The following is a 26,293-nucleotide window of genomic DNA, read 5'->3' on the forward strand; positions in this document are numbered from 1 at the left end:
CGGGCGCTCTGGGGGCGTGCCCGCCGGAAGCGTCCGTCGGGGCAGGCGGCTGCAGCGCGGCGGGTTCCGGCTGCCGGAGAGAAGCCAGCGTTCCGAGGCGGGCCCCGGCGCAGGCAGGTCGGGGGCAGGGAGGTGGCTGCGGATCCCCGCGCGCGGTTCTCTGTAGGGGGCGGGCGTCGCTGCGGGAACATGGTGCTGCTGCTTCCCTGCCGCGCCCGGCTGCCGATGGCGCCTCCTCGAGTGCCCAGCCCCGGGCACCCCACCGCTGCGGACCCCAAATGTGGCCCCGCCCCAGGAATTCCCCCCTCCCGGGGGGGGGTGTTTTCCCGCGTCCCGTCAGATGTGCGCGGTGGCGTCGCGCTGCCCAGGGCAGAGTTTACAAGGGGGTGTTTGCGGAGTCCGGAGCAGCCTGCGGGTTGTCTCGCCTCGGTCCCTCCTTGCTGGTGCGTGCAGCTCTTCCCCGGATCTGGGATGTGTGGGGGTGACCCAGAGGATGGGTGGGGGGGTATGGTGCTGCCTGGCACCTCCTACGTGGTTCGGCTTGCAGGATCGGGGCCACCACAGGCCTCAGTCCTGCAAACAGTTAGACACGTGTAACCATGCAGGACTTGAGTCCTTCCAGTGAAATCAGTGCTACTTTCATCTGCAGGTATTCACGTGCTTGAAACTGTTTGCAGGACTGGAGTATTTTCAGGTTTAGCTTTGCACAGTCAGGGGCATGGGACTGGAAGGGACCTCCTGTGTCATAGAGTTCAGCCCCTGCCATCGCAGGTGACATCATCATATGGTCCTGTTCATCAAACTTCATCTGAAAATTAAGTTGTTTACACTGAAGGACATTGAAGAAGTGAGTGGGGCTACACATGGATGCATGGATCATCTTGTACTATCAGGGCCTATATTACTTAGGACAGGTTTACAGTTAAAATGCAGCATCGGTGCAGCTGCACCGCAGTAGCGCTTAAGTGAAGACGTTCCTATGCTGATGGAAGGGCTGCTTCTGTCTGTCTAGTTAATCCACCTCTGCCACAGGTTGTAGCTGTGTTGACAGGAGAAGCTCTCCTGCCAACATAGCACTGTCTACACTGGAGATTAGGTTGTATGACTATATGGCTGAGGGATGTGGATTTTTTGGGAAATACTGGTTTCTGGTCCAAATTCTGTCTTAGTTATACTGATGTAAATGAGTGGAATTACTCTAGATTTACACTGGTATAACCAAGACCTGAATTTAGACTCATTAGCTTTTAACACGCCACTACTCCAGAGTATGTCGTTTGCTTTGATCCTGATTTATTCCTGAATAAAATACAGTACATTTTAAAAATCACATTTTGCTTTATGCTCCTGAGCTGTACTTAGATCTTTACCTGAATAGTGGCAGTTTGATTTTCCTAATTTTATATTAAAAATTTTGAATAAATTCTTTAACATCTATTCTTCATCTGTCCCCCTTTTTTTCTTTGCAGTCTATAAGAAAATTGTGCAATGCCATTTTGAGTGGGTGAAGCAGAGGAGGATGAAAAATGCTCAGACAAACGTCAGTGACCGTTACTGTGGCAACCCTGTTGGGCATTGCAGTAGGGGGTCTCGTTTTGTGGAAAGTAAGCCAGCGTCGGAAAGAAAGGGTCCGTTGTGTTGGTAAACAAGGTGGAGCTCTGAGAAGGTCAGGCGATGAGGAACTGACGGAAGTGGAGGAGAAGGAGTTGCGTTCATATGTCGGTTCTCCCACCATTTCCTGGGTAGAGAAGATCCTTGGTGCAGAAATAGTGATAGTTTCAGAGGCAGAGGAGTGGGATCGAGTGGAACCATTACTGAAGAAGGAGCTGCAGAGGTGGCCAGTGCTTGGGATTGATTGTGAGTGGGTAAGTGTTTGATCAAGGAAAATCTGTCCTCCAGCTTCCTAGGGCAAAGGCAGAGAATTGATGAAGCTTTGAAGATTTCTTGCGCCACCACCATTTCTGGTTTAAGTAGTTAGAATGGACACACCAGAAATGACTCTTGAAATTGCCTGTGCAGTTACCATCAGGGAACCCAATAAGGGTCTATTGATTTTGATTTTAATAAAAACTTAGTATGGATTTGAAGTATATTGAGATCATCATTTGTTAAACTTTTGGAATAACTCTTAACATATTCCATTGATGGAATTATAACTGTTTTTGATTAGCTAGATACTATATATTTGTACAATGTTTCTTTCAAGATAACTTACTAGAATTGTATTAATTTAGCCTTATTTTTTAAGGAGTTTACATATTTTAAAAATTATAACTAAAAATAAACTAAAAGAGGAGAAATCACAGCTATTTATAAATGTATATGTAAAATATTGAACCTAATAGAAGATGAAATTCTCAGAAGAGGGCCAGCACAAGACCTATTTAAGTGTTCAAAACTGGCTTTCAGTGAGATTTAAGTGATGTCTAGACCTTGGGCTGGCCCTCTTCTGAAGGGTGAATTTCACCTACACTGCATATGTTACCTTAGGCCTGGTCTACACTAGGGAGGATCGATCTAAGTTGCACAATTTCAGCTACATGAATAACATAGCTGAAGTCACTGTACTTAGATCTACTTACCATGTGTCTTCACTGCGGTGAGTTGGCTGCTGCCGCTCCCCTGTTGACTCCTCCTGCACCTCTCACGGCGGTGGAGTACAGGAGTCTGGAGTACAGGAGTCGACAGGATAGCACTTGGGTTGATTATCATGTCTAGACTAGACATGATAAATCGACCCCTGCTGGATCAATCACTGTCCGCTGATCCGGTGGATAGTATAGACATACCCTAGGCTAAAAGGGGTGGGGGAGGAGAAAGGACTGAATGGTGAAATCGGTTAGGCTGTGAAATAGTCACCCAAGGAAAATGGGGGAAGCCCCATTGCTCGTCTCTCTTATAATTAGACTTGACAATGCACTACAGAATATACTGTGTGAAACAATGCTACAGTGGACTGGGGTTCTCAGGACAAATTATTTGGTGGCCTCAGAGTGTGGCCATCAACTCCTGCTAGTGATCGCTCTCACACTTTTCTCTAAAATACTTACTTAATTAGCTTTAGGAAAAACAAACAAATATATACGTCCAAATCATTGTAATTTATTTATTACTAGCTAGTAAGTCTCTTGTGAAAAGTGATATTAGCAAACATACAAGTATCACTTTTCACAGCAGACTTACTCAGCAAGCCTGGGGATGAATTAAGCCCTGGATAGGGGTCGGGGGAGGCAGTGGGCAGGCAGAGTCTGAAGTCCGGAGGATGCGGCCTGCCACCACACAGCAGGAGCCTCAGGCTGGAGCCTGGAGCCCTGTGGCCTGAGCCTCACCACCCCAGGAAGGTGGGGAACTCACTGGCTGCCTGCTCCTCCAGCATTGTGCCCCAGGTGTCTCCAGAGGTGGGCAGGGCCTAGGCCCTGCTGGTAGCCCCAGCAGCCAACCCAAGGCGGTGCATCCAGGAGCACCATGGAGAAGGAGAGGCCACTACTTTGAGCTCCCCTCCCCCACAACCACAGCCCAGGATGCTGTGGCTGCAAGAAAAGGCCCTGGTGGCTGCATGCGGCCATAGTGGCCGCATTTGAGAAATGCTGGACTAGATCACTTAATATGTCTTTTCTATCTGTAATGCCTAGGATTCTGGTGTGGTTTGTTCTGTGCCCAGATACTAATACTCTAACGCCAGTGTTGTTTGGTTCTTTGGTTTCAGGTATCAGTGGAAGGAAAGGCCAGTCCTGTATCCCTCTTACAGATGGCCTCTTCCAGTGGCTTTTGCATTCTTGTTCGATTGCCGAGGTTGGTCAGCAGTGGACAGACTGTCCCAAAGTCTTTACTGGACATCTTGGCAGATAGCACTATATTAAAAGTTGGCGTTGGCTGTTGGGAAGATTCTTGCAAGCTACTTCAGAACTATGGCCTTGCAGTCAAAGGGAGCGTAGACCTCCGGTACCTAGCCATGAGACAGAGGTGTGTATCCATAGACAACAGCAGTATATTTGGGGTGTACAACTTTAATTGGAAATCTTAAAAAATGGATTTGGTCCTGATGAAGGATGCCACATTGGTAGCCCTGGATTTGTCCTCCCAACAGTTATGGCCTGGGTAGCAGCAGTGCAAGCCTTCTCTTCCCCCCTGCCCTTGTAGTAAGTCTCAAACTATGACTCAGGCAGACCACTGTTCTGGGGACGAGGGGATAGAGTCTCCATGGCCCGTTCAATCCTTGTACTCTGTGCTGAGGCTGTGAGTATGGAAGCCAAGTAGTGCCAATTGTGGTGGTGGTGGTGGTTTTTGTAACAAGGGCATCTATTAGAAACTCAACTAATACTTCCAAGCAGTGTGTATATATTGTAACTTCTACCCAGTGGCTCACAATTTCAAACTAAACTAGTATTGAATTTTAAGAGAATCTTGATAATTAAGACAAAGACCTAAAAAGAGGCAGAAAGGGAAACACACCTGGTCTCTGTATACAGTAGACTGTTTTTTGGTTTTTTTTTCCTCTCCATCTTCTAGGGTGTACAACTCATTTTGTCCTCTCTGAAATGCTCTTGCAGACCCATTCCGAGTTCTTATCGGCTCTAACACCATGGAAAACACTGGTTATATCATAACCAGGTGAACAGCCTTCTCAGACTGGCTCCATATCTACAGCCAGGATTTGAAATGTTGCCTGTCACCATTTACACCATGTACATAAACATGGCAACTTAACTGTTCATTTATCTGCATGGTGACCAGTGAAAGGAAAGTTAAACTTCAAATATTGGAGACCCTATCTTCCTTCCTCCCACCCAAATATTTGGATTTGGCCTACATTGCTCGCGGGAGGAGGAGGGGAGGGCAAACTGACATGCATATTGGATAGTGCTCAGTGATCAAGGAGAACCCACAAACAAATTCTAGCTATGCAAATTGGATGTGTCCATTGGACTCCTTGCAGGTTGGCAATATAGCCTGTCCTAGGTGTCATTAATTTGGCTTATCAGAAGTCCAAACCCAGTGGTCTATAATAATCTGTGTGTGGCAGGGTGCTTCCTATGTAACTTGGTACCTGCACACCCTGTCCTCAGATACAGGTTAAAGAAACAATCAGCAGATGAGTGGAAAGAGATTATCAGACTTCTTGAGAAATGTACTAAATTAATCAGCTTTTAATTTTCTCCTTTAATAATTCTGTTTCCAGTGAAACATTAAAGATACAACAATATTTTCTAATGTTACTTTCATGTTAAAGAAATAAAGTTACAACCTTTTGCCTAGAAATACTCCTCAATTGCAATATTTTACAGGCCTTTGGTGTGTAGGTCTGTTGGTCTTGTGCCACTTCTTTAGCAACCATGAGTATTAGACAACATGGAATCCTTGAGTCTTTCATTGGGCAATTTAAATGTGTATCTTCTGATTCTTCTCCTCTAAAGCGATGACTGAATCTCTCATTTCCCAGCAAAATGTAGCCCATTCATGGCCATTTGATCTGATGGCATTTCAATTCCATACAGCAAACTTGCCCGTCACTGTAGGATATCTCCTGTTTTCATTCAGAGGCAGACAGCTGATGGAAAGATCCCCACTCTTTTTCTCAGAAAGAATTCTTAGATTCTGTAATGACCTAGGGGCTGTATTATGTGAAACAGCTTCAAGAGGGAATCGGTAACATTCATGCTTGAGATCTTCTGCTCCAAAACTAACCAGTGACCTAAAAAGGAAAGAGCTATGCTAGCCAGTAAAGCTTACAGATGAGCAGGTGTCCTGTTCCTATAGTATAGTACGTACATCATCTAATCACACACTTCAGTAGTTCCTCTTGTTCAAATAGATCCGAGGGGAATGCGAACATTTTTCAATTTGATTGGTGCTTGTATCCATTTATTTGCTTTTGTTTGTTAAACTGAAGGAAGGATCTGCTCTGTAATGGACTCAGCCTCAAATCTTTAGCTGAGAAAGTCCTGAACTGCCCACTCGACAAATCTCTTCGCTTGCGCTGCAGCAACTGGGAGGCAGAAGAGCTGACTCAAGACCAGGTGTGTCTTCTGATTGTAGTTATTCTTTTGTGAGGAGGAATAGTCTTGTGGCTAAAGGGCAGGATTTGGAGTTGAGATCTGGGGTTTGTTCCAGCTCTGCCACAAGCTCAGTGTGTGACTGGTCCAGATGCTTCATCTCTCCCTACCTCAAAAAGAAAAGGAGTACTTGTGGCACCTTAGAGACTAACAAATTTATTTGAGCATAAGCTTTCGTGAGCTACAGCTCACTTCATCGGATGCATTTGGTGGAAAATACAGAGGGGAGATTGATATACACACACAGAGAACATGAAACAATGGGAAGGAGGAAAACCTTTCATGGTGACAAGCAAGGTAGGCTATTTCCAGCAGTTAACAAGAATATCTGAGGAACAGTGGGGTTTCGAAAAAGATTGACAGAGCCGGAAGAGTACCCAGAAGTCACCTACTACAGGACAGGCCCAACAAAGAAAATAACAGAACGCCACTAGCCATCACCTTCAGCCCCCAACTAAAACCTCTCCAACGCATCATCAAGGATCTACAATCTATCCTGAAGGACGACCAATCACTCTCACAGATCTTGGGAGACAGGCCAGTCCTTGCTTACAGACAGCCCCCCAATCTGAAGCAAATACTCGCCAGCAACCACACACTACACAACAGAACCACTAACCCAGGAACCTATCCTTGCAACAAAGCCGGTTGCCAACTCTGCCCACATAGCTATTCAGGGGACACCATCATAGGGCCTAATCACATCAGCCACACTATCAGAGGCTCGTTCACCTGCGCATCTACCAATGTGATATATGCCATCATGTGCCAGCAATGCCCCTCTGCCATGTACATTGGTCAAACTGAACAGTCTCTACATAAAAGAATAAATGGACACAAATCAGACGTCAAGAATTATAACATTCAAAAACCAGTTGGAGAACACTTCAATCTCTCCGGTCACTCGATTACAGACCTGAGGGTGGCTATTCTTCAACAAAAAAACCTTCAAAAACAGACTCCAAGGAGAGACTGCGGAATTGGAATTAATTTGCAAACTGGATACAATTAACTTAGGCTTGAATAGAGACTGGGAATGGATGAGTCATTACACAAAGTAAAACTATTTCCCCATGGTATTTCTCCCCCCCACTGTTCCTCAGATATTCTTGTTAACTGCTGGAAATAGCCTACCTTGCTTGTCACCATGGAAGGTTTTCCTCCTTTTCCGCCCTGCTGCTGGTGATGGCTTATCTTAAGTGATCACTCTCCTTACAATGTGTATGATAAACCCATTGTTTCATGTTCTCTATGTGTGTATATCAATCTCCCCTCTGTATTTTCCACCAAATGCATCCGATGAAGTGAACTGTAGCTCACGAAAGCTTATGCTCAAATAAATTTGTTAGTCTCTAAGGTGCCACAAGTACTCCTTTTCTTTTTGCGAATACAGACTAACATGGCTGCTACTCTGAAACCTCTCCCTACCTCAGTTTCCCTCTCTTTAAATGGGGATAATTTCCTGTTTTGGGGTGGGATGGAGTCATTCAAGGCTTAATCTTTAGAAAGCTGTTTGATGTATTTGGATGTAAGGGGATTGAAGTGCCAAGTATTATTTCTATTCATAGCAAGCGCCAGGGAACTGGTGATTGCTGATCTGTGAGGGTTTTGTGAGTGATCTGTAGCTGATTTGGGGATTGAGCCTTGAAGGTGCTGAGCATGTTTATCCCGATCCAGCAAAGTACTTGAGCACCTGCTTAACTGCAAGCACATGACTAGTCGCGTAGACTGAATGGAACCACTCGTGCTTAACGTTAAGCAGATGCTCAAAGATTTTGCTTGACAAGAGCTTGTGCTCTCGGCCCCTTGAGGATTGACCATATAATGAGCAGATTATCATTGAGCTTTTTGAGAGTAGGGAGGTAACCATATAAAGGAGTGTCTGCCTTTGAAGTCAGTCTGTCTATGCCATCATTTTTGAGTGGTGTACAATGGACAGGATTACAGTGAGCATATGTAAATATTGTCTTTTGACCTCTGCTTGTCCTTCAGTCTTCTTAAATTGACTTTGTATCTACAGTATAATACCTTCTGGCTCCCTCTAGGGGTCAACTGGCTACATTGCAGATTACTGGAAGGGCTTCAGATTGCATAACGAAGAGGAGGGTCTGTGGTTCTAGGTAGGGAACGCTAGAGGCTCCCAGACCCTCACTTCAACATAAGTTCCTAAGTCAAATAAATGCTGCTCCCTCTTTACCTAGAAGTGATTTTTCACATTCGCTGTGTTGGGGGATCTTGTCTCAGTTCCTCACAGGCATTAGCCCTCCTTCTGCACAGTAACACAGAGCTCTGGCTCTTTTCCCCAGGTCACTTATGCTGCCAAGGATGCCCAGGTCTCAATGGCTCTGTTTCTCCATCTGCTGAGATTTTTCTTCATCCCTGCTACAAGTGGAGGTGAAAATCCTGCTGTTGCTTGGGAAAAAGTACTGGGCAAGTGCCAGGGCTTGATGGATATCCCATTCAGAGGAAGAAGTAGCAGCAGTCTAGGAGACGATGGAAATGGAGAGGCGGACGCCCAGCAGAAACCAAGGAATCAGAAGTCTGCAACTAATGGCCAGTCCCCAGTACATCAACAAGTGAAGGATCCCCGCAAACAGAAGCGAAAGCCTTTGGGTGTAGGATATTCTGCAAGGTAATTGCATGAGCCTTTTTTACTATATGCACCTTAACTAAGTTTGTGAGGACAGGATTTTAATGGATACTTCCAGCCCTGCTCATTATGGTTATGCACATTCACTACTGCTGGTGTCCAATAGCTAACCCTGAGAGTTAAATGTAGGATATAAGTGATGGGGAAAAAATGTGTCGGATACATTTACCAAAGGATAAAAGAAAGCTCAAGATCATTCTGCTCTAGAGGTCCTAACCCACTGAGCGCACCTCAGAGCAATATGACATTTGTCATTCTGCTTTCTAAAATAGGGATATAATCAGGTATAATTTGACTGCCTCAGAGCTCAGGAAGGAACAGCTCTGGCCTGCGCCTAAGCAGAGCATTTCACAGTTGGCCAGGCAGGATGGATAATGCTAGACCAAGGGGATTGTTTTCTTTGCAAGCACCAGCTGTTAACCGTTGCTGGTGGCAGGATGTGAGACTTCAACCAATGGTCTGATCTGATCAGGAAAATCCTAAATTCTTATGTAACAGTGGAATCTGACTGTCTGAAACTTCAGTTATTTTATTTACAATGTTTTTAAATTAAAACAAGCTAGAAAAACCTTCTTAATCTGAATCCAGGAAGGGAAGATGCAGAATTCATATGCCTGTTATTAAATTTAATTTGATTATATCCGAGATTTTTATATACACAAACATCAGGAATTAAACAACTTCAGTCATAGCCAAATGAAAAGGAAAAAGAGATATTTCAACATTAACTTTCTCCTTTAAAAGAAAAGGAGTACTTGTGGCACCTTAGAGACTAACAAATTTATTAGAGCATAAGCTTTCGTGAGCTACAGCTCACTTCATCAGATGCATTTGGTGGAAAAAACAGAGGAGAGATACACACACACACACACACACACACACACACACACACACACACACACACACACACACACACACACACACACACACACACACACACACACACACACACACACACACACACACACACACACACACACACACACACACACACAGAGAGAGAGAACATGAAACAATGGGTTTATCATACACACTGTAAGGAGAGTGATCACTTAAGATAAGCCATCACCAGCAGCGGGGGGGGGGGGGACCTTTCATGGTGACAAGCAAGGTAGGCTAATTCCAGCAGTTAACAAGAATATCAGAGGAACAGTGGGGGGTGGGGTGGGGGGAAGAAATACCATGGGGAAATAGTTTTACTTTGTGTAATGACTCATCCATTCCCAGTCTCTATTCAAGCCCAAGTTAATTGTATCCAGTTTGCAAATTAATTCCAATTCAGCAGTCTCTCGTTGGAGTCTGTTTTTGAAGCTTTTTTGTTGAAGGATAGCCACTCTAAGATCTGTAATCGAGTGACCAGAGAGATTGAAGTGTTCTCCAACTGGCTTTTGGTTTTTGAGAACACTTCAATCTCTCTGGTCACTCGATCACAGACCTAAGAGTGGCTATCCTTCAACAAAAAAGCTTCAAAAACAGACTCCAACGAGAGACTGCTGAATTGGAATTAATTTGCAAACTGGATACAATTAACTTGGGCTTGAATAGAGACTGGGAATGGATGAGTCATTACACAAAGTAAAACTATTTCCCCATGGTATTTCTTCCCCCCACCCCACCCCCCACTGTTCCTCTGATATTCTTGTTAACTGCTGGAATTAGCCTACCTTGCTTGTCACCATGAAATGTTTCCCCCCCTCCCCCCCGCTGCTGGTGATGGCTTATCTTAAGTGATCACTCTCCTTACAGTGTGTATGATAAACCCATTGTTTCATGTTCTCCGTGTGTGTGTGTGTGTGTGTGTGTGTGTGTGTGTGTGTGTGTGTGTGTGTGTAAATCTCTCCTCTGTTTTTTCCACCAAATGCATCCGATGAAGTGAGCTGTAGCTCATGAAAGCTTATGCTCTAATAAATTTGTTAGTCTCTAAGGTGCCACAAGTACTCCTTTTCTTTTTGCGAATACAGACTAACACGGCTGCTACTCTGAAACCTTTCTCCTTTAAGATGCTCAGGTTAGCTGTGGGGGAGATAATTTAATGGAGTCAGAAAAACTGATTCATTAGTATTCTTTAACGATTAAAATAGAAATAAGTGTTCTGTTACTTACATGTAATTTTCTCTGATCACTTCATATTTCCCGTAAACATTTTGAGCCAACATCACAGTCCAAGAAGGGCACAGCCCCCTAGGAAAAATGAAATAGCTGGTATAACAGAATGCTGAGCTACATCCAGGCTGTTGTCTGTATTTGATTTTTAAATCAAGAAGCCCTTTCATTAGAGACACTTAAAACTAGTCAAAACAAAGTGCTGGAGAACATATTGTAGGGAATAATCCTTCCCTGGTCTCTAGGGCTAGATTAGATGTGATTCAAAAGGGTTTTTCCATTGCTGATTTCTAGGAGAATGTTTGTTTTGTTTTTTAATTTGAAATTGTTTTTGTTTTTTGTTTTTTTTTTAATCCATAAATCACTCAGATGACACCTTTGACTGAGCTATTACACCTGCTTCTCCATTTATTTTCTGTATCCTCTATCTTGGCTGGCCAGGCTAAACAATGTCACCTTTTACCACAAAAAATTCCCACCAGTGCTTACTACCAGTTCACCTGAACTGCTGATAATCACTGGTAGGAGCCTTAGAATAGACAAATCCCAGCATCTTCATGTGTGTTTTGTTTGTTTTATCACCACGCACTGATGGAAATATTTTCGTCAAATTCCCTACTGTAGAGACAGTATGAATTACTGAATAATTTAAATTTGTGCAAGAGTTCTTGACCTGATGCTTCTTGTAGTAGCAGTTCAACTCAGGGAATTCTTACAGCTGCGATCACACTGGTGCTGGTGAATTGAGTAAGGATTGTAGGGGAAGGAGCACTTTGCACTACAACAGTAGCTGTCCATCCCTGCTCCTGAGCAATTATCTAGCTTTGTTGCCATGGTTCTGCTCAGGGCCTCCTGGCTGGAAGATGCAGTACATCTTCCTCCTCAGGCGTTTAGTTTTGTTAAAGGGGTGCTGTCAAAGTAAAAGATGTCGTCATTTTGGGGAAAAAAAAGTTCCTTCCCTGTATTGCTGAAAACACCGGAGAGCATCCAAACCAGATTTTAAACTTGTAGGTTACTTTTCACCATTGAGAGTTGCTCACGTTTAATTCTGAAATGTAAGCCTGTTGTCAATGATAGCTTCAACAGAGGGTTCAAAGTTCCCAGCTTCATGGGTATTGGCTGCTGATCTGGGAAACAGATCCTTCACAGTCAGTAGTTGTAGCCAGAATAGTCGGTCACTAAGGATGTTGCTGCCCTCAGTGACAGCCTGTTCTGTCCATATGGTACTTGGCCCATAAGTACATGTTGCTGAGGGCTAGAAGTGTGTGTACTCCTGGGGGCAGTCGTCTGACTTAAAGGATGCTGAGTGTATGCAGCATAAAATATGTAGATACATAGAGCTCAGCTTCTGGGGTCCTGTTTATTATAATTGTCATGATGTTCACCCCGTCTCACAGAAAATCTCCCCTGTATGATAACTGCTTCCTGCATGCACCAGATGGACAGCCTCTGTGTACTTGTGATCGCAAAAAGGCCCAGTGGTATCTGGACAAGGGCATTGGAGGTACGTATGCTAATCCTCATATTAGTCTGTGTCTAGGAAAGAGATCTTTTCTTTGCCATGATAGTGTTGGGTGAGAAATGATACTTTTGAGAAGAGGCCCAGGTCCGAACAGAGATCCAATTATTGGAGATGTTGGGGGAAGGAATAAACAGGATGTGTCCCTTGACTTTTTGTTCATAATTCATTTAGCTTTTCACCTGTACTACTTCTGCAACTGTTAAAGGCCTCCCTTTCTGCCTCCACCCTTCCAGAGTTGGTGAGCACAGATCCATTTGTTGTGAAGCTGCAGTTTGAGCCCTCAGGACGTCCTGAGTCCCAAGTAGATTACTATCTGACAGTCAAGGAGAACTTGTGTGTGGTGTGTGGCAAGAGAGAGTCCTATATCCGGTGAGTGGTGGGTTCTTCCCCCCCCCCCCCCCCCCCCCAGTGCAGGGAAGAAAAATACATCTGGTAGAGTAAGACCCAGACCCTGATCAAGTTCAGTCTCTACCATAAGGAACTTTGTGTTATTTACCAGTGGGAGGTAAACTGGGACACCGTCATGCTTGTGTAGAATTCAGTGTATATATCTTGGGTGGACTGTAGCCATTCGAGGACCACATGATCATATGAAGGGTTACGTTTTAGTCACAGGTATTTTTAGTGAAAGTCATGGACAGGTCAGTAAATAAAAATTCACGGACTGTGACCTGTCCATGACTTGTACTATATACCCCTAACTAAAACTTGGGCCAGGGTGCTGTGGTGGGGGGGGGGCAGGCAGGCAGGCCATGGTTGCTCCTTGGGGCTGGGACGGGGGAGAGGAGGAGGAGGGCTGGCAGGCTCCCTGCCCTGGAGCCCTGCGCAGCTCCCCGGAACCAGCCAGCATGTCCCTGCAGCTCCTAGGGTGAGGGAAAACCAGGGGGGCTCCGTGCGCTGCCCCCACCACAAGCGCTGGCTCCGCAGCTCCCATTGGCTGGGAACGTGCAGGCAGGGGCAGCACGTGGAGCCCCCTGGTCCCTCCACCTAGGAGGTGCAGAGACATGCCAGCTGCTTCTGGGGAGCCTCCCCAGGGTAAGTATCGCCCCGCATCCTAACCCCCTGCCCTGAGCCCCCTCTCACACCCAAACTACTGATGCTGCTGAGGCGGGAGGGGAGGGGGGCTTGGTGGCCTGAGACTGCCCTAGCAGTGGCCGGTGTGGATGGCCCAGGGGCTGCCTGAACTGCTCGGGAAGCCCTGGAACGAGCCACACTGGCCTCTGCAGAAGTCACGGAATCCGTGTCAGGCTCACAGCCTTAATCGTATGTCTCTGGTCAAGTTTGACACGGGAGAGAGGTTGACACTCCTTCCAGTAGAGAGCAGTTTTGTGTTTACTCTCACTAGAGAACAAGCTGTGTTCAAACAAAGTACAGACTGCAGTCCAGCCTGTACAGGCTAGTGGTACACATCCATCCCCAGTTTAACTCTTTTTTTCTCAATGAAAGAGAATAACAAACCCTCTGTGATGTTTTGGGAACAATCAAGACCAGTAAGAGGTTCTGTCACTGCCTGCCCTTTAACTTTAGAGGCCTTTGTGCTGTGCAGCTGTGGTTCAGATCCCTGACACCAGTAGCCAGCCCACAAGCGTATGCTCTCACCAGTCTAGTTACTCCTTGGGGTGTGACACCAACAGCCCTTCCAGTTCCAAGTCTCCCCAAATCTGTACTTCCCAAGTTCTTAACTATCAGATACTCTGACTTTTCGGTTAGTCACCTGAGAAGGTGTAAAACCAGCCACGTGGAGATCAGCTACTTTGGCATGCACGTTCACCACAGTTTGCATGCCAGAGACCTGCTTGGGGTAAAAATAAACAAGGTTTATTTCATAGCAAAACCACAGATTCAAAGATAAGAATAAGGGAAAGCAAACCTATACAGGTTACACAGCAAATAAACAGAACCTCAGGCTTTTACATTTCCATATTAGATAAAATCCCTTTTATAATACAAATTACCTGTTGTCATAAATTTCATAATTTAATTTAATAGTTTCTCAGCATACCCACTATCTAGAGGTGGGATCCAGCATTCATGGAGAGTGTCTCGCCGCAAGACTGTCCCTCAAGGTCTGGATAAAAAACCTGAGTCCCAAGCCTGTTTTTAAAGGCTCTTTTTTTTTTTTTTCCCCTCCTCTGTCTATGGTGACTCATGTTTATTCAGAGTGGGGAAATTCCCTCTTGCCTTGATAGCCCAGATATCTCAATGTCTTTACGTTAACTCTAATGGCCCATCATTGTCTTTCCTGGGCTGGACAGTGCATCATTACTTCTGGTTTTGGCAGTGCCCCTCCTTGCTTCACTGCTTAGCCCCCGCTGGGAGGTGTAGTTGAAGCTGTGGTATGGATTATTAACACAGTTTTCTATATTCACAAATACATAGCTCCATAACCACAGTCTGTACACACATCTTATAATGACCATCAAGTTCAGAACATTACAAGCTTTCATAAAAGGTCTTATTCATTATACTTTTATAGTACAATAATACAGTATGCAATCATTTGGTTTAATTGATCATTTTGGGGACTTAAACCATCTGTTTTCCTGGTCGGTGTCCGGACCCTGACGGTCACACTGTATTTAATCCTGTTGTTGGCATTTAAATGGCCCAGGTGAGCTGTGACAACTACATATTCTTAAAGCTAATTGGTGTGGAGGTGGGCGAGTTCCACTCTGCTTCTAGCTAAACAATAGCAGCTGTAAAGTGTCCTGCAAGGCTACATGAACTGATCAGCAACATGGTCGCTTTATAGTGGGACAGCTATACCTTTATAGCAGAAAAAGACAAATGTTTATTTTTAAATGAAAGGTTCCAATTTTTGAAAAATTCATCCAAATGCATCAGAAACTGGAGGGAATCTAAAACCCTTTGTGTGACCGTTGGGCTGTCTCACTGCAGATTTCTTCTGGGTAAAGGGTTTTTTCTTCATCGATTTTTCTAGGAAAGGATGTTGGAATGTTTTTACGGAGGCCTGTACAATCCTGTTGCAAACTTTCCCAGTGGCTTTCCTTGTCCCTTGCAGCCCCTTGAGCCTAGGCTGAGCAGGGCGCACGTGCAGTTCTTTTCATCCCTTCAGATGCCATATGAGAGCCCAGGGCTTCATCAGTTTGATAAAATTCTCCCATATGTCTACTAAGGTATGTCTACACTATGAAATTAGGTTGAATCTATAGAAGTCGTTTTTTTAGAAAGTGTTTTTATACAGTCGATTGTGTTTATCCCCACACAAATGCTCTAAGTGCACGTAGTCGGCGGAGTGCGTCCACAGTACTGAGGCAACTGACTTCCGGAGTGTTGTACTGTGGGTAGCTATACCACAGTTCCCGCCGTCTCCGCTGCCCATTTGAATTCTGGGTTGAAATCCCAATGCCTGATGGGGCAAAAACATTGTCCCGGGTGGTTCTGCGTACATATGGTTGGGCTCTCCCTTCCCTACCTCCCTCTGTGAAAGCAATGGCAGACAATCGTTTTGCATCTTTTTTCCTGGATTACCCGTGCAGACGCCATACCATGGCAAGCATGGAGCCCGCTTAGCTCACTGTCACCGTATGTCTCCTGCATGCTGGCAGACACGGTACTGCATTTCTACATAGCAGCAGCTCATTGCCTTTTGGCAGTAGATAGTGCAGTATGACGTTTTAGCCATCCTCGTTGTACTCCGGGGTGCTCTTTTAGCCGACCTCGGTGAGGTTGGTCAGGGGTGCCTGGGCAGACATAGGAGTGACTCAGCCAGGTCACTTTCCCTTTTTAAGTTTCGTCCCATGGAGATTCAGTCCTGCCAGCAGTCGTACTGCACTGTCTTCTGGTGAGCAGCGAGGAGACGACGATGGCCAGCAGTCATACCGCACTATCCTCTGCCGAGCACCCAAGAGATGATGATGGCTAGCAGTCATATTGCACCATCTGCTGCCAGCCTAAGATGATAAAGATAGATGAAGTGGATCAAAACAAGAAATAGACCAGATTTGTTTTGTATTCATCTGTATTCATTTTCTCCTCCCTCCCTCCATGAAATCAACGGCCTGCTAAACCCAGAGTTTTGAGTTCTTTCCTTGAGGGGGTCATTCTGTTTCTCGTTGATGCAAAGCCACCCCCTTTGTTGATTTTAATTCCCTGTAAGCCATATTGTCAGTCGCCCCTCCCTCCGTCAGAGCAACAGCAGACAATCGTTTCGCGCCTTTTTTCAGCGCAGACGCCTTAACGCTGGGAACATGGAGCCTGCTCAGATCACTGCGGCAATTATGAGCACTATAACCACCGCACGCATTTTCCAGCAGGATATGCAGAACCATAACCTGCAACAAAAGCAAAACCAGGCGAGGAGGAGGCAACTGCAGCGCGGTGATGAGGACATGGACATAGACTTCTCACAAAAGATGGGCCCCTGCAATGTGCACATCATGGTGTCAATTGGGCAGGTTCATGGTGTGGAATACCGATTCTGGGAAACAAGCACAGACTGGTGGGGCCGCATAGTGTTGCAGGTCTGTGATGATTCCCACTGGCTGCAAAACTTTTGCATGCATAAGGGCACTTTCATGGAACTTTGTGACTTGCTTTCCCCTGCCCTGAAGCACAAGAATACCAAGATGAGAGCAGCCCTCACAGCTGAGAAGCGAGTGGCGATAGCCCTGTGGAAGCTTGCAACGCCAGACAGCTACCAGTCAGTCAGGAATCAATTTGGAGTGGGCAAAGCTACTGTGGGGGCTGCTGTGATGCAAGTAGCCAATGCAATCAAAGATCTGCTGATATCAAGGGTAGTGACCCTGGGAAATGTGCAGGTCATAGGGAGTCCCATTGCAACAAAGCCATCCACTAACTGTGGTGGGCCAAAGACGGAACCCATATCCCTATCTTGGCATCGGAGCACCAAGGCAGCCAGTACATAAACCGCAAGGGGCACTTTTCAGTGGTGTTGCAAGCACTGGTGGATCACAAAGGACATTTCACCGACATCAAGGTGGGATGGCTGGGAAAGGTACATGATGCATCTTCAGGAACTCTGGTTTGTTTCAACAGCTGCAGCAAGGGACTTGCTTCCCCGACCGGAAAATAACTGTTGGGGATGTTGAAATGCCTATAGTTCTCCTTGGGGACCCAGTCTACCCCTTAATGCCATGGCTCATGAAGCCCTACACAGGCAGCCTGGACAGTAGTCAGGAGCTGCTCAACTATAGGCTGAGCAAGTGCAGAATGGTGGTAAAATGTGCATTTGGGCGTTTAAAAGCATGCTGGCGCAGTTTACTAACTCGGTTAGACCTCAGCGAAACCAGTATTCCCATTGTTATTACTGCTTGCTGTGTGCTCCACAATATCTGTGAGAGTAAAGGGGAGATGTTTATGGCAGGGTGGGAGGTTAAGGTAAATCCCCTGGCCGCTGATTACGTGCAGCCAGACACCTGGGATGTTAGAGTACAGGAGGGCGCGGTGCGCATCAGAGAAGCTTTGAAAACCAGTTTCATGACTGGCCAGGCTATGGTGTGAAAGTTCTGTTTGTTTCTCCTTGATGGAACACTCCCCACTCCACCCCCGCGTTCAGTCTGCTTTCCTGTAAGCCAAGCACCCTCCCCTCCCCCCTTCGATTACCGCTTGCAGAGGCAATAAAATCATTGTTGCTTCACATTCATGCATTCTTTATTTATTCATCACACAAATAGGGGGATAACTGCTAAGGTAGCCCGGGAGGGGTGGTAGTGGAGGAGGGAAGGACCAGGTGGAGGAGGGAAGGACAAGGCCACACAGCACTTTAAAACTTATTGAAGGCTAGCCTTCTGTTGCTTGGGCAATCCTCTGGGGTGAAGTGGCCGGAGGCCCCCTCACCACGTTCTTGGGCGTCTGGGTGAGGAGGCTATGGAACTTAGGTTGGTTACACAGGGGCTGTAGCGGCGGTCTGTAGTCCTGCTGCATTTCCTAAGGCTCAGCCATATGCTGGAGCATATCAGTTTGATCCTCCAGCAGCCTGAGCATTGACTCCTGCCTTCTTTCAGCAAACTGACGCCACCTACCATCTTCAGCCCGCCACCTCTCCTCGTGGTCATATTGTGCTTTCCTGCACTCTGAGATTGTCTGTCTGTCTCCATGTATTTTGCTGTGCTCTGTCAGTATGGGAAGACAGCATGAGGTCAGAACATTTCATTGTGAGTGGGTTTTTTTTTTTTTTTTTTTTCGCCTTCTAATCTTGGCAAGCCTTGGAAGGAGAAACATATGCAGCTGGTGGAGGGGAAAAGAAAGGGAGAGTGGGAGTTAGACACATTGTATAGAACAATGGGTACACTCTTTCACGATAAACCTTGCTGTTAACATTACATAGCACATGTGCTTTCATTACAAGGTCGCATTTTGCCTCTTATTGGGGGTATGCCGGTTTGGTGTGAGAGATCACTCACGCAGGGCCGGGCAACAGAATGTGGCTTGCAGACAGCCATGGTAAGCCACAGTCTTTTGGCTTCTTTAACCTTCATAACATGTGGGAATGGTTTCAAACAGCAGCACTCTCATTTCCCATACGAAGTAGCCGTTAGGTTGGCCATTTAAAATGGGTTGGCAATTTTAAATGGAGGGGCTGTGGTTTCCAGGTTAATGTGCAGCAGAAACCCAACTAACCGCCCCCCTCCCCCGCACCCACACACCCAATTCTCTGGGATGATGGCTTCACCCCTCCCCCCACCGCCTGGCTAACGCCAGGGAAGATTTCTGTTCAGCCACAGGCAAATGGCCCAGCAGGAGCAGGCACCTCTGAATGTTTGCTTACTAAAACCACCCTATTTCAACCAGGTGACCATGAATGATCTCACTCTCCTGAGGGTAACACAAAGAGATAAAGAACAGATGTTGTTTGAATGCCAGCAAACACTGGGACCATACGCTACAATGCTTTGTTCTGCAATGATTCCTGACCACGTACTACTGGCCTGGCATGTCTAAAGTGTCCTACCATGAAGGACGGAATAAGGCTGCCCTCCCCAGAAACCTTTTGCAAAGGCTTTGGGAGTACATCCAAGAGAGCTTTATGGAGATGTCCCTGGAGGATTTCTGCTCCATCCCCAGAAACGTTAACACACTTTTCCAGTAGCTGTACTGGCCGCAAATGACAGGGCAAATTAATCATTAAACACGCTTGCTTTTAAACCATGTATAATATTTACAAAGATACGCTAACCAGAGGTCCCTTCTCTGCCTTCAGGGTCCGGGAGCCCGCCTTGGGTGGGTTCGGGGGGTACTGGCTCCAGATCCAGGGTGATAAACAGATCCTGGCTGTTGGGGAAACCGGTTTCTCCACTTCCTTGTGAGCTATCTACAATCTCATCATCATCATCTTCCTGGCCCCCAAATCCCACTTCCGTGTTGCCTACCACTTCTTGGACGGAGTCAAAGCACACGGTTGGGGTAGTGGTGGCTGCACCCCCTAGAATGGCATGCAGCTCATCATAGAAGCAGCATGTCTGGGGCTCTGAACCGGAGTGGCTGTTGGCCTCTCTGGTTTTTTGGTAGGCTTGCCTGAGCTCCTTAATTTTCACACGGCACTGCTGCGTGTCTGTTGTAGCCTCTGTTCTTCATGCCACTGGAGATTTTTTTTAAAATATTTTGGCATTTTGTGTTTTCGAACGGAGTTCTGCCAGCATGGATTCGTCTCTCCACACAGCGGTCAGATCCCGTACCTCTCATTCAGTCCATGCTGGAGTCTTTGGTGATTCTGGGACTGCATGGTGACCTGTGCAGGTGAGCTTGCTATGCTGGCCAAACAGGAAATGAGATTCAAAAGTTCGTGGGCCTTTTCCTGTCTACCTGGCCAGCACATCTGAGTTGAGAGCGCTGTCCAGAGCGGTCACAACTGAGCACTCTGGGATAGCTCCCGGAAGCCAATACCATCGAATTGTGTCCACACTACCCCAAATTCAACCCAGCAAGGCTGATTTCAGCGTTAATCCCCTCGTCGGGGGTGGAGTAAAGAAATTGATTTTTTAAGAACCCTTTAAGTTGACAAAAATGGCTTTGTCGTATGGATGGGTGCAGGGTTAAATTGAGAACTCTGCTAAATTCGACCTCAACTCCTAGTGTAGACCAGGCCTAAGGCAGTATCTACACTGCCACTTTCAGAGCTAGAACTTTAGTCATTCAGGGGTGTGAAAAAACACCCCCCCCGAGTTTAAAAAAAAAAAATTTAGCACTGAAAAGCGCCAGTATAGACGGTGCATTATCACCAGGAGCCGCACTCCCGGCGCTAAAGCTACCAACCCTCGTTCAAGGTGTTTATTTTTTTATCACCGGAAGAGCTTTCCCACAGCGATAAAGCGTGACTACACTGCCTATGTCACAGCGCTGTCGCGGCCATGTAGATGTACCCTACAGTACGTCAATAGTGATTTTGCAGTTGCTCGTAACTTTATACAATTTGATTCCACCCCTGAAGCCCTCATTGAGGGTAACATGCCACAGATGAAGGTTTTGATTAGACATTTTCATGATACTAAAATGACCCAGTATGGTCATTCTTATATTTCTATGAACGTACTCATTTTTGTTTTTAACTAACTATGAATCAGCTCTGAAAAATACTTCTGCAATGGCACCGTGGGGTCATTTTGGGTTGTGGGTTGGGTTGTGATTAATTTTCATTGATTTTTATATGAAGAAAACAAACAGAAAGATAATTGACTTATAGCTTGTATATGTTTCAATATACTGCATTCTTTATGGGATTGCCCGTAGAATTCTGCAGTCTTATTGTCAAATCTGCAAGACATCGACCTAATGCATTAGGGTGGGGGTTAGAGAAGTAAAATAGGAGAAGACATGTAACCAGGAAAGGGAGGGAAGACAGGGACTAGGAAAGGGAGCGTTTAGGTGGAATGGAGGTTTGGCTTTTTTTGAATAGTCTCAATGTTTTTAATCCAAATGTAGCTAAAAGCAGGGCCCAAATTTCTTTGAATTCTTACGAAGGGTTTCCTGTTGCTTGTCTCTCAGTAGCTTCCAGAGAGAACTTACCTAGGTTACAAAGGAGTTTTTTCTAATTGCCCTGCCTGCAAGACTCTCATGCTGGGTTCTGAAGGTCCAGTAGGGCTGCTTCTTACTTGTTCATTGTCACGAGTAATAAAGATTCTGTAGGCCATATTTTTGCAGTTAGTTACAACTGTGCAATTCCTTTGTGCCCTGTGGGGATGCACAATGTAGCTGAGAGTAGAATTTGGTCCTGCATTTGGAATTGTGCCCAGTCCTGCAAGCACTGAGGTATCTGCCTTACTTCACACACGAGTAGTCCCTTTGAGGTTAATGGGACTAATCCTATGAGTTTCGGTACGTGTATGCATATGTACATGCAGGATTGGGGCTTTTGTTAGGAATTCTTTTGATGCACTGACCAGGACAGAATCTAGTGATTTCTCTGCAGGGCTAACAGAAGTAGAAAGCAAAAATACTTTTCTGTCACTAAGGTCATCAGATTGGCCATAGAGTACACACAGAGAACTGATCCAGTGTTGTTTTCACAGGCACTTTTCTGACTCATTTTTTTTTTAAACAAAAAAAAGATACTTTAAAAGAGTGGATTTTCCCCCAACTCAAAAATACCCAAGATTATCCTTAGTCTTTACAAAAGCACAATACAGTCCTGGGCTACGACCAAAGGTGGAAAGCTCCAGCTTCTGGGATGGTTCCTTTTCTATATCAGTCTTCCATCAGGCGGGTAAGTAGTAGTTGATGGCAGCAGCTATCTGAAATCTTAGTTAAGAGTGTTGCTATTTCCTTCCCAGGAAGAACATCGTACCTCACGAGTACAGGAGACACTTCCCCATCCAGATGAAGGACCACAACTCCCATGACGTACTGCTGCTTTGCACTTCCTGCCATGCCATCTCCAATTACTACGACAATCATCTCAAGCAACGGCTGGCCGAGGAGTTCAGTGCCCCCATTGGCTGTGAGGAAGGGGTGCGCCTGCTAGAGGATCCCCTGCGAAGGCAAGTCAGGTCAGGGGCTAGGGCTTTGCTGAATGCAGACAGCCTGCCTGACACCAGGAGGGAGGAGCTGTTGCAAGGAATCAAGGACTTCTTTAACACAGAGACCATTACATCAGAGATGCTCCAGGAAGCAGCAGGCCTGGAAACAAGGTATTACAAGAGCCCAGTGACTAGGTCTAACATTTCAGCCATCTGTGTGTGTGCATGTGTATAGTTATGTATTTAGACTTCAGTTACAGAAAACGACCCCCTAGCCAAGGCCCTAGGTGCCCTGATACATAAATAGTACAACAGCAACTAAAATCCCAGCAGCATTGGTAGAGCTAGTAATTGGCCTATTTTTTTTTTCCTGAGCTCCTTTTAAAAACACCTCCTGTTTTAATCTCCTAAAACCAGGGCCAGAGTTTAACAAACTGGGTGTTTACACAGTGTGTTACACAGTGCTGCAGAGCTCCGTGCAGGCATAGGGAACCCCAGCACCGATACACTTGTGAGATTGGAGCTGTAGATTACAATGTGTTTCCTGCGGTGAGACGCTTACAGTCTCTCACTCAGGTTATTACTCCGCTAAGGGTGTGGGGAGTAGTCGGGTAGACAGGTCTGTTGGCCCAGCCTGCCTAATTGAGCTTTGTGTTTGTCAAGTGCTCTGGGTGTGATGGTGCCCAGCATATCACAGTATTGGGAGCTTTGGGAGGCCGAGAGTCCCATAATGGGCTTGTGTGAAACCAACCCCCCTTGTGTCTTGGCAGGATTTGTAATGAGAGCTACATGCCACATGGGCTGAAGGTGGTGCAGTGCTTCGCCAAAGGGGGGCTGCGCTCGCTCATGGAGCTGGAGAGGCGCTGGCGGCAGCACTTTCTGGACACCATGCAACCGAAGCATCTCCCAAAGCGGTGGTCAGTTAACCACAATCATGGAAAGCTGATTCGAAAATATGGGGAGGACCTTCGGATCAAGCTGTCGTGAAAGTGACTCCAGACAGCAACTGGAAGGACTATTTGACTCTCATCTCCCCATTGGAACTGCAAGCTCCTGGGTGCAGGATGGCCCAGAGAGACTCCCATTGTCAGCAGTGGCTCTGCTGGGACTGGACAACACTACCAATGGTTAAATCATGTGACTTCAATGTTTAAAAGGTGGTTTGGAATTTTAAACCATAGTCTGAATAGAGCTGCTTGGTTCCTCACCATCTTGTTCTACAGAGATGGGGCCCTCGTGTATGCAGACATGAGCCCCTCTTTTTTTATTAGACTGTTTCAATCCACAAGGGGAGATTGAAGAAGACTTCTCCTCCGCTCAAAGTGACCATACAAAAATTGGCACTTTCCTAACCGTTCTGACCCTTCTGCCATCTTTGATGAGAGATGAACAGGGCAGATTCTGCCATAGAGATTATATCACCATGAATTTGTTATGACTAGCCATTCCTTGAAAGGTGTGTTGCATCCAGTTTGTCTCCCGAACCATCATGGATGGCTTCTTCACATGGGATATGAACCTTTTTGTTGTTTACAAGGGCCAGTGTGGACCGATCCCCCTCATCCCATGGCTGCACTTCCAAACTAATTCACAATTCCGCCCCCACCCTTTGCTTTTGGTGCAAGCCAGCTGCACCCGGGTTAGTTTTTTCTTGGAAGAAACCTTCTGTCAAGGTTTCTTCCCCACCCTGAACTCTAGGGTACAGATGTGGAGACCTGCATGAAAGACCCCCTAAGCTTATTTCTACCAGCTTAGGTTAAAACTTCCCCAAGGCACAAAGTTTTTGCCCTTGGATTAGGTAAAAACGCTGCCACTGCCAAGTGTTTTAGACAAAGAACAGGGAAAAGACCACTTGGAGTTCCTATTTCCCCAAAATATCCCCCCAAGCCTTTACACCCCCTTTCCTGGGGAGGCTTGAGAATAAACAAGATGAGCACAAACCCCTTGGATTTTTAAGACCCAAAAAACCCAATCAGATTCTTAAAAATCAGAACTTTATTAAAAGAACAAAGAAAAGATAAGAGAACAATTCTGTAAGATCACAATGGAAGATAATCTTACAGGCAGTCAGATTCAAAACATAGAGAATCCCTCTAAGCAAAACCTTAAGTTACAAAAAGACACAAAAACGGAATTCACGTTTCCTCCAGCACAGTGTTTTGGCTTGTAAATTCAAAGAGAACCTAATGCATTTTCTAGCTAGATTTCTCACAAACTTTACAGGAGTTGAAGGGCTTGCATCCTTGATCTGTACCCGGCAAAGGTTTTACGCAGACAGACAAAAACCTTTTCCCCCCCCCCCTCCAGATTTGAAAGTATCTTGTCCCCTCATTGGTCATTTTGGGTCAGGTGCCAGTGAGGTTACCTTAGCTTCTCTTAGCCCTTTAAAGGTGAAAGGATTTTGCCTCTGACCAGGAGGGATTTTATAGCACTGTATACAGAAAGGTGGTTACCCTTCCCTTTATATTTATGATACCTTCCCTAAAGAGACATTCCTGTTTCGTGGAGGGGTTCCCAAAGTGAAGAAACAGCACTTCTGTTTCATTGAGAACTGTGTCAGAATTGCAGACAGGTCTCTCAGCCTTCCGATGGCTGCTGCTGCATCTTGAGGAAAAGTTACATCATTTGTGATTCTGTCAGTGTGGGAGCACGAACAGTCAGAAATCTATTTAAAAACAAAACACCTTTCAGACGCACAACGTGTGTCTATAAAAATGTTACTTTCCAATACAATCTTCCTGTGTGGACACTGATGAATAGCTTTTGGCAAGCACCCTTTCACATCACTCTGAAATGGGGTCATCTATTCTTACAGAGGATGTGGTGGGAAGAAAAGGCTTTTACAGAGAAGCGGTATTTTCTAGGCATCTGTGCACATAACTGGAAGCCAGGAGCCCCAGAGTGCTAATCTGGACTCAGACAATGACTTGCTGTATGGCTTTGAACAAGTCACATAACTTATCTGTGCCTCAGTTTCCCCATCTGTAAAATGGGGCTAATAATACTTACCTACCTCACAGGGATGTTGAGGCTTAATTCATTAAAGTTTGTAAAATGCTTTGAAAATGTAAGCCATTATGTGAGGGTTAATTATTACTGTTGTTTTTAAATGTTCAGCATTCATGTTTCTGCCTGGTGCTAGATTTTAGTTGTATTTAACTTCTTTTAAATAAAAAAAAACTTTTTCTTAACTGTTCTGACTCCTCTGCTATCTTTGGTTCCAGAGAGAGGTTATGTCAGCATGAGTTTGTGATGACCATGTTTCTCACATGTGGTGAAGTCATGCTTGAATTACACAGGTCCTTTCAAACAAGTTTCAATAAAACCTTTATACCGCACAACATTTTTCTGCATATGCCCCGCTTCTTGCAGAAAACTAGTCTGGAAAAGTCTGAGGGTTTTTTTTTTAATTATTGTTTTAAATGGGTAAAATCCTGGCCCCATTTAAGTCAATGACAAACCTGCACTGGAGACAGGATTTCACCCTCCAGTGGGAGCACTTTGTGCAGTCTTTCTCCTGTAGGAAGGCTGTCTTAGTGGGTAGGGCACTGGACTGGGCTATAGGAGACCTTGGTTCAAATCTTGGTTCAGGCACAGGTTTCCTGTGTAACTTGTACAAGTCTCTGTCTCAGTTCCCCATCTTTCAAATGGTGACAATGCTATTTCCCTGCCTCATGGGCTCTTGTGCGATTAAGAAATCATTAATGATGGTGAGGTGCTCAGACACGATGATAGTAAAGTAAAGCTTCCTTAGTACCATGAGATCAACTGTGGGAGACTTAGAACAATAGCTCCAGCATTCTAGAGCTAGAGGCTGTATGCTGATGGGTCATGTGATAGTCAATTGTAAACCACTCATTGGTCTAGAAATTAATGTTGTTCATCCCACAACTCAGACTCGTAATTTTGGGAAGAAATTCCACATTTGAGGGAAAGAAGGAAATATTTCTGGAGCAGGCTGTTTACAATAAATTGCAATTATAGAGGTATGGAATGTCAGTAATCCCTGGGGAGATGGAGTAGTAGGGGG

The 26,293-nt window shown here is 45.6% G+C and overlaps 1 protein-coding gene across 4 annotated transcripts; it reads left to right on the forward strand.

Annotated features, from left to right (window-relative positions):
• On the forward strand, window positions 1-25,454 carry EXD2 (exonuclease 3'-5' domain containing 2). 4 transcript variants are annotated; one of them, XM_043517464.1, is made up of 9 exons: window positions 1-115; window positions 1,466-1,865; window positions 3,707-3,963; window positions 5,891-6,017; window positions 8,360-8,685; window positions 12,204-12,310; window positions 12,562-12,697; window positions 22,078-22,434; window positions 23,034-25,454. In XM_043517464.1, the coding sequence occupies exons 2-9, from the start codon at window positions 1,527-1,529 to the stop codon at window positions 23,248-23,250; spliced, it is 1,866 nt and encodes a 621-aa protein (XP_043373399.1). In that variant the 5' UTR covers window positions 1-115; window positions 1,466-1,526; the 3' UTR covers window positions 23,251-25,454. The 4 variants fall into 4 exon arrangements, with proteins under 4 accessions (XP_043373399.1, XP_043373400.1, XP_043373401.1 ...); XM_043517465.1 differs by having other exon boundaries at window positions 27-118; window positions 1,465-1,865; XM_043517466.1 differs by having other exon boundaries at window positions 45-132; window positions 1,470-1,865.
• Window positions 25,455-26,293: the final 839 nt, after the last annotated feature.

This window comes from Dermochelys coriacea, chromosome 6 (genome assembly GCF_009764565.3).
Source record: "Dermochelys coriacea isolate rDerCor1 chromosome 6, rDerCor1.pri.v4, whole genome shotgun sequence".
Lineage (NCBI taxonomy): Eukaryota > Metazoa > Chordata > Testudines > Dermochelyidae > Dermochelys > Dermochelys coriacea.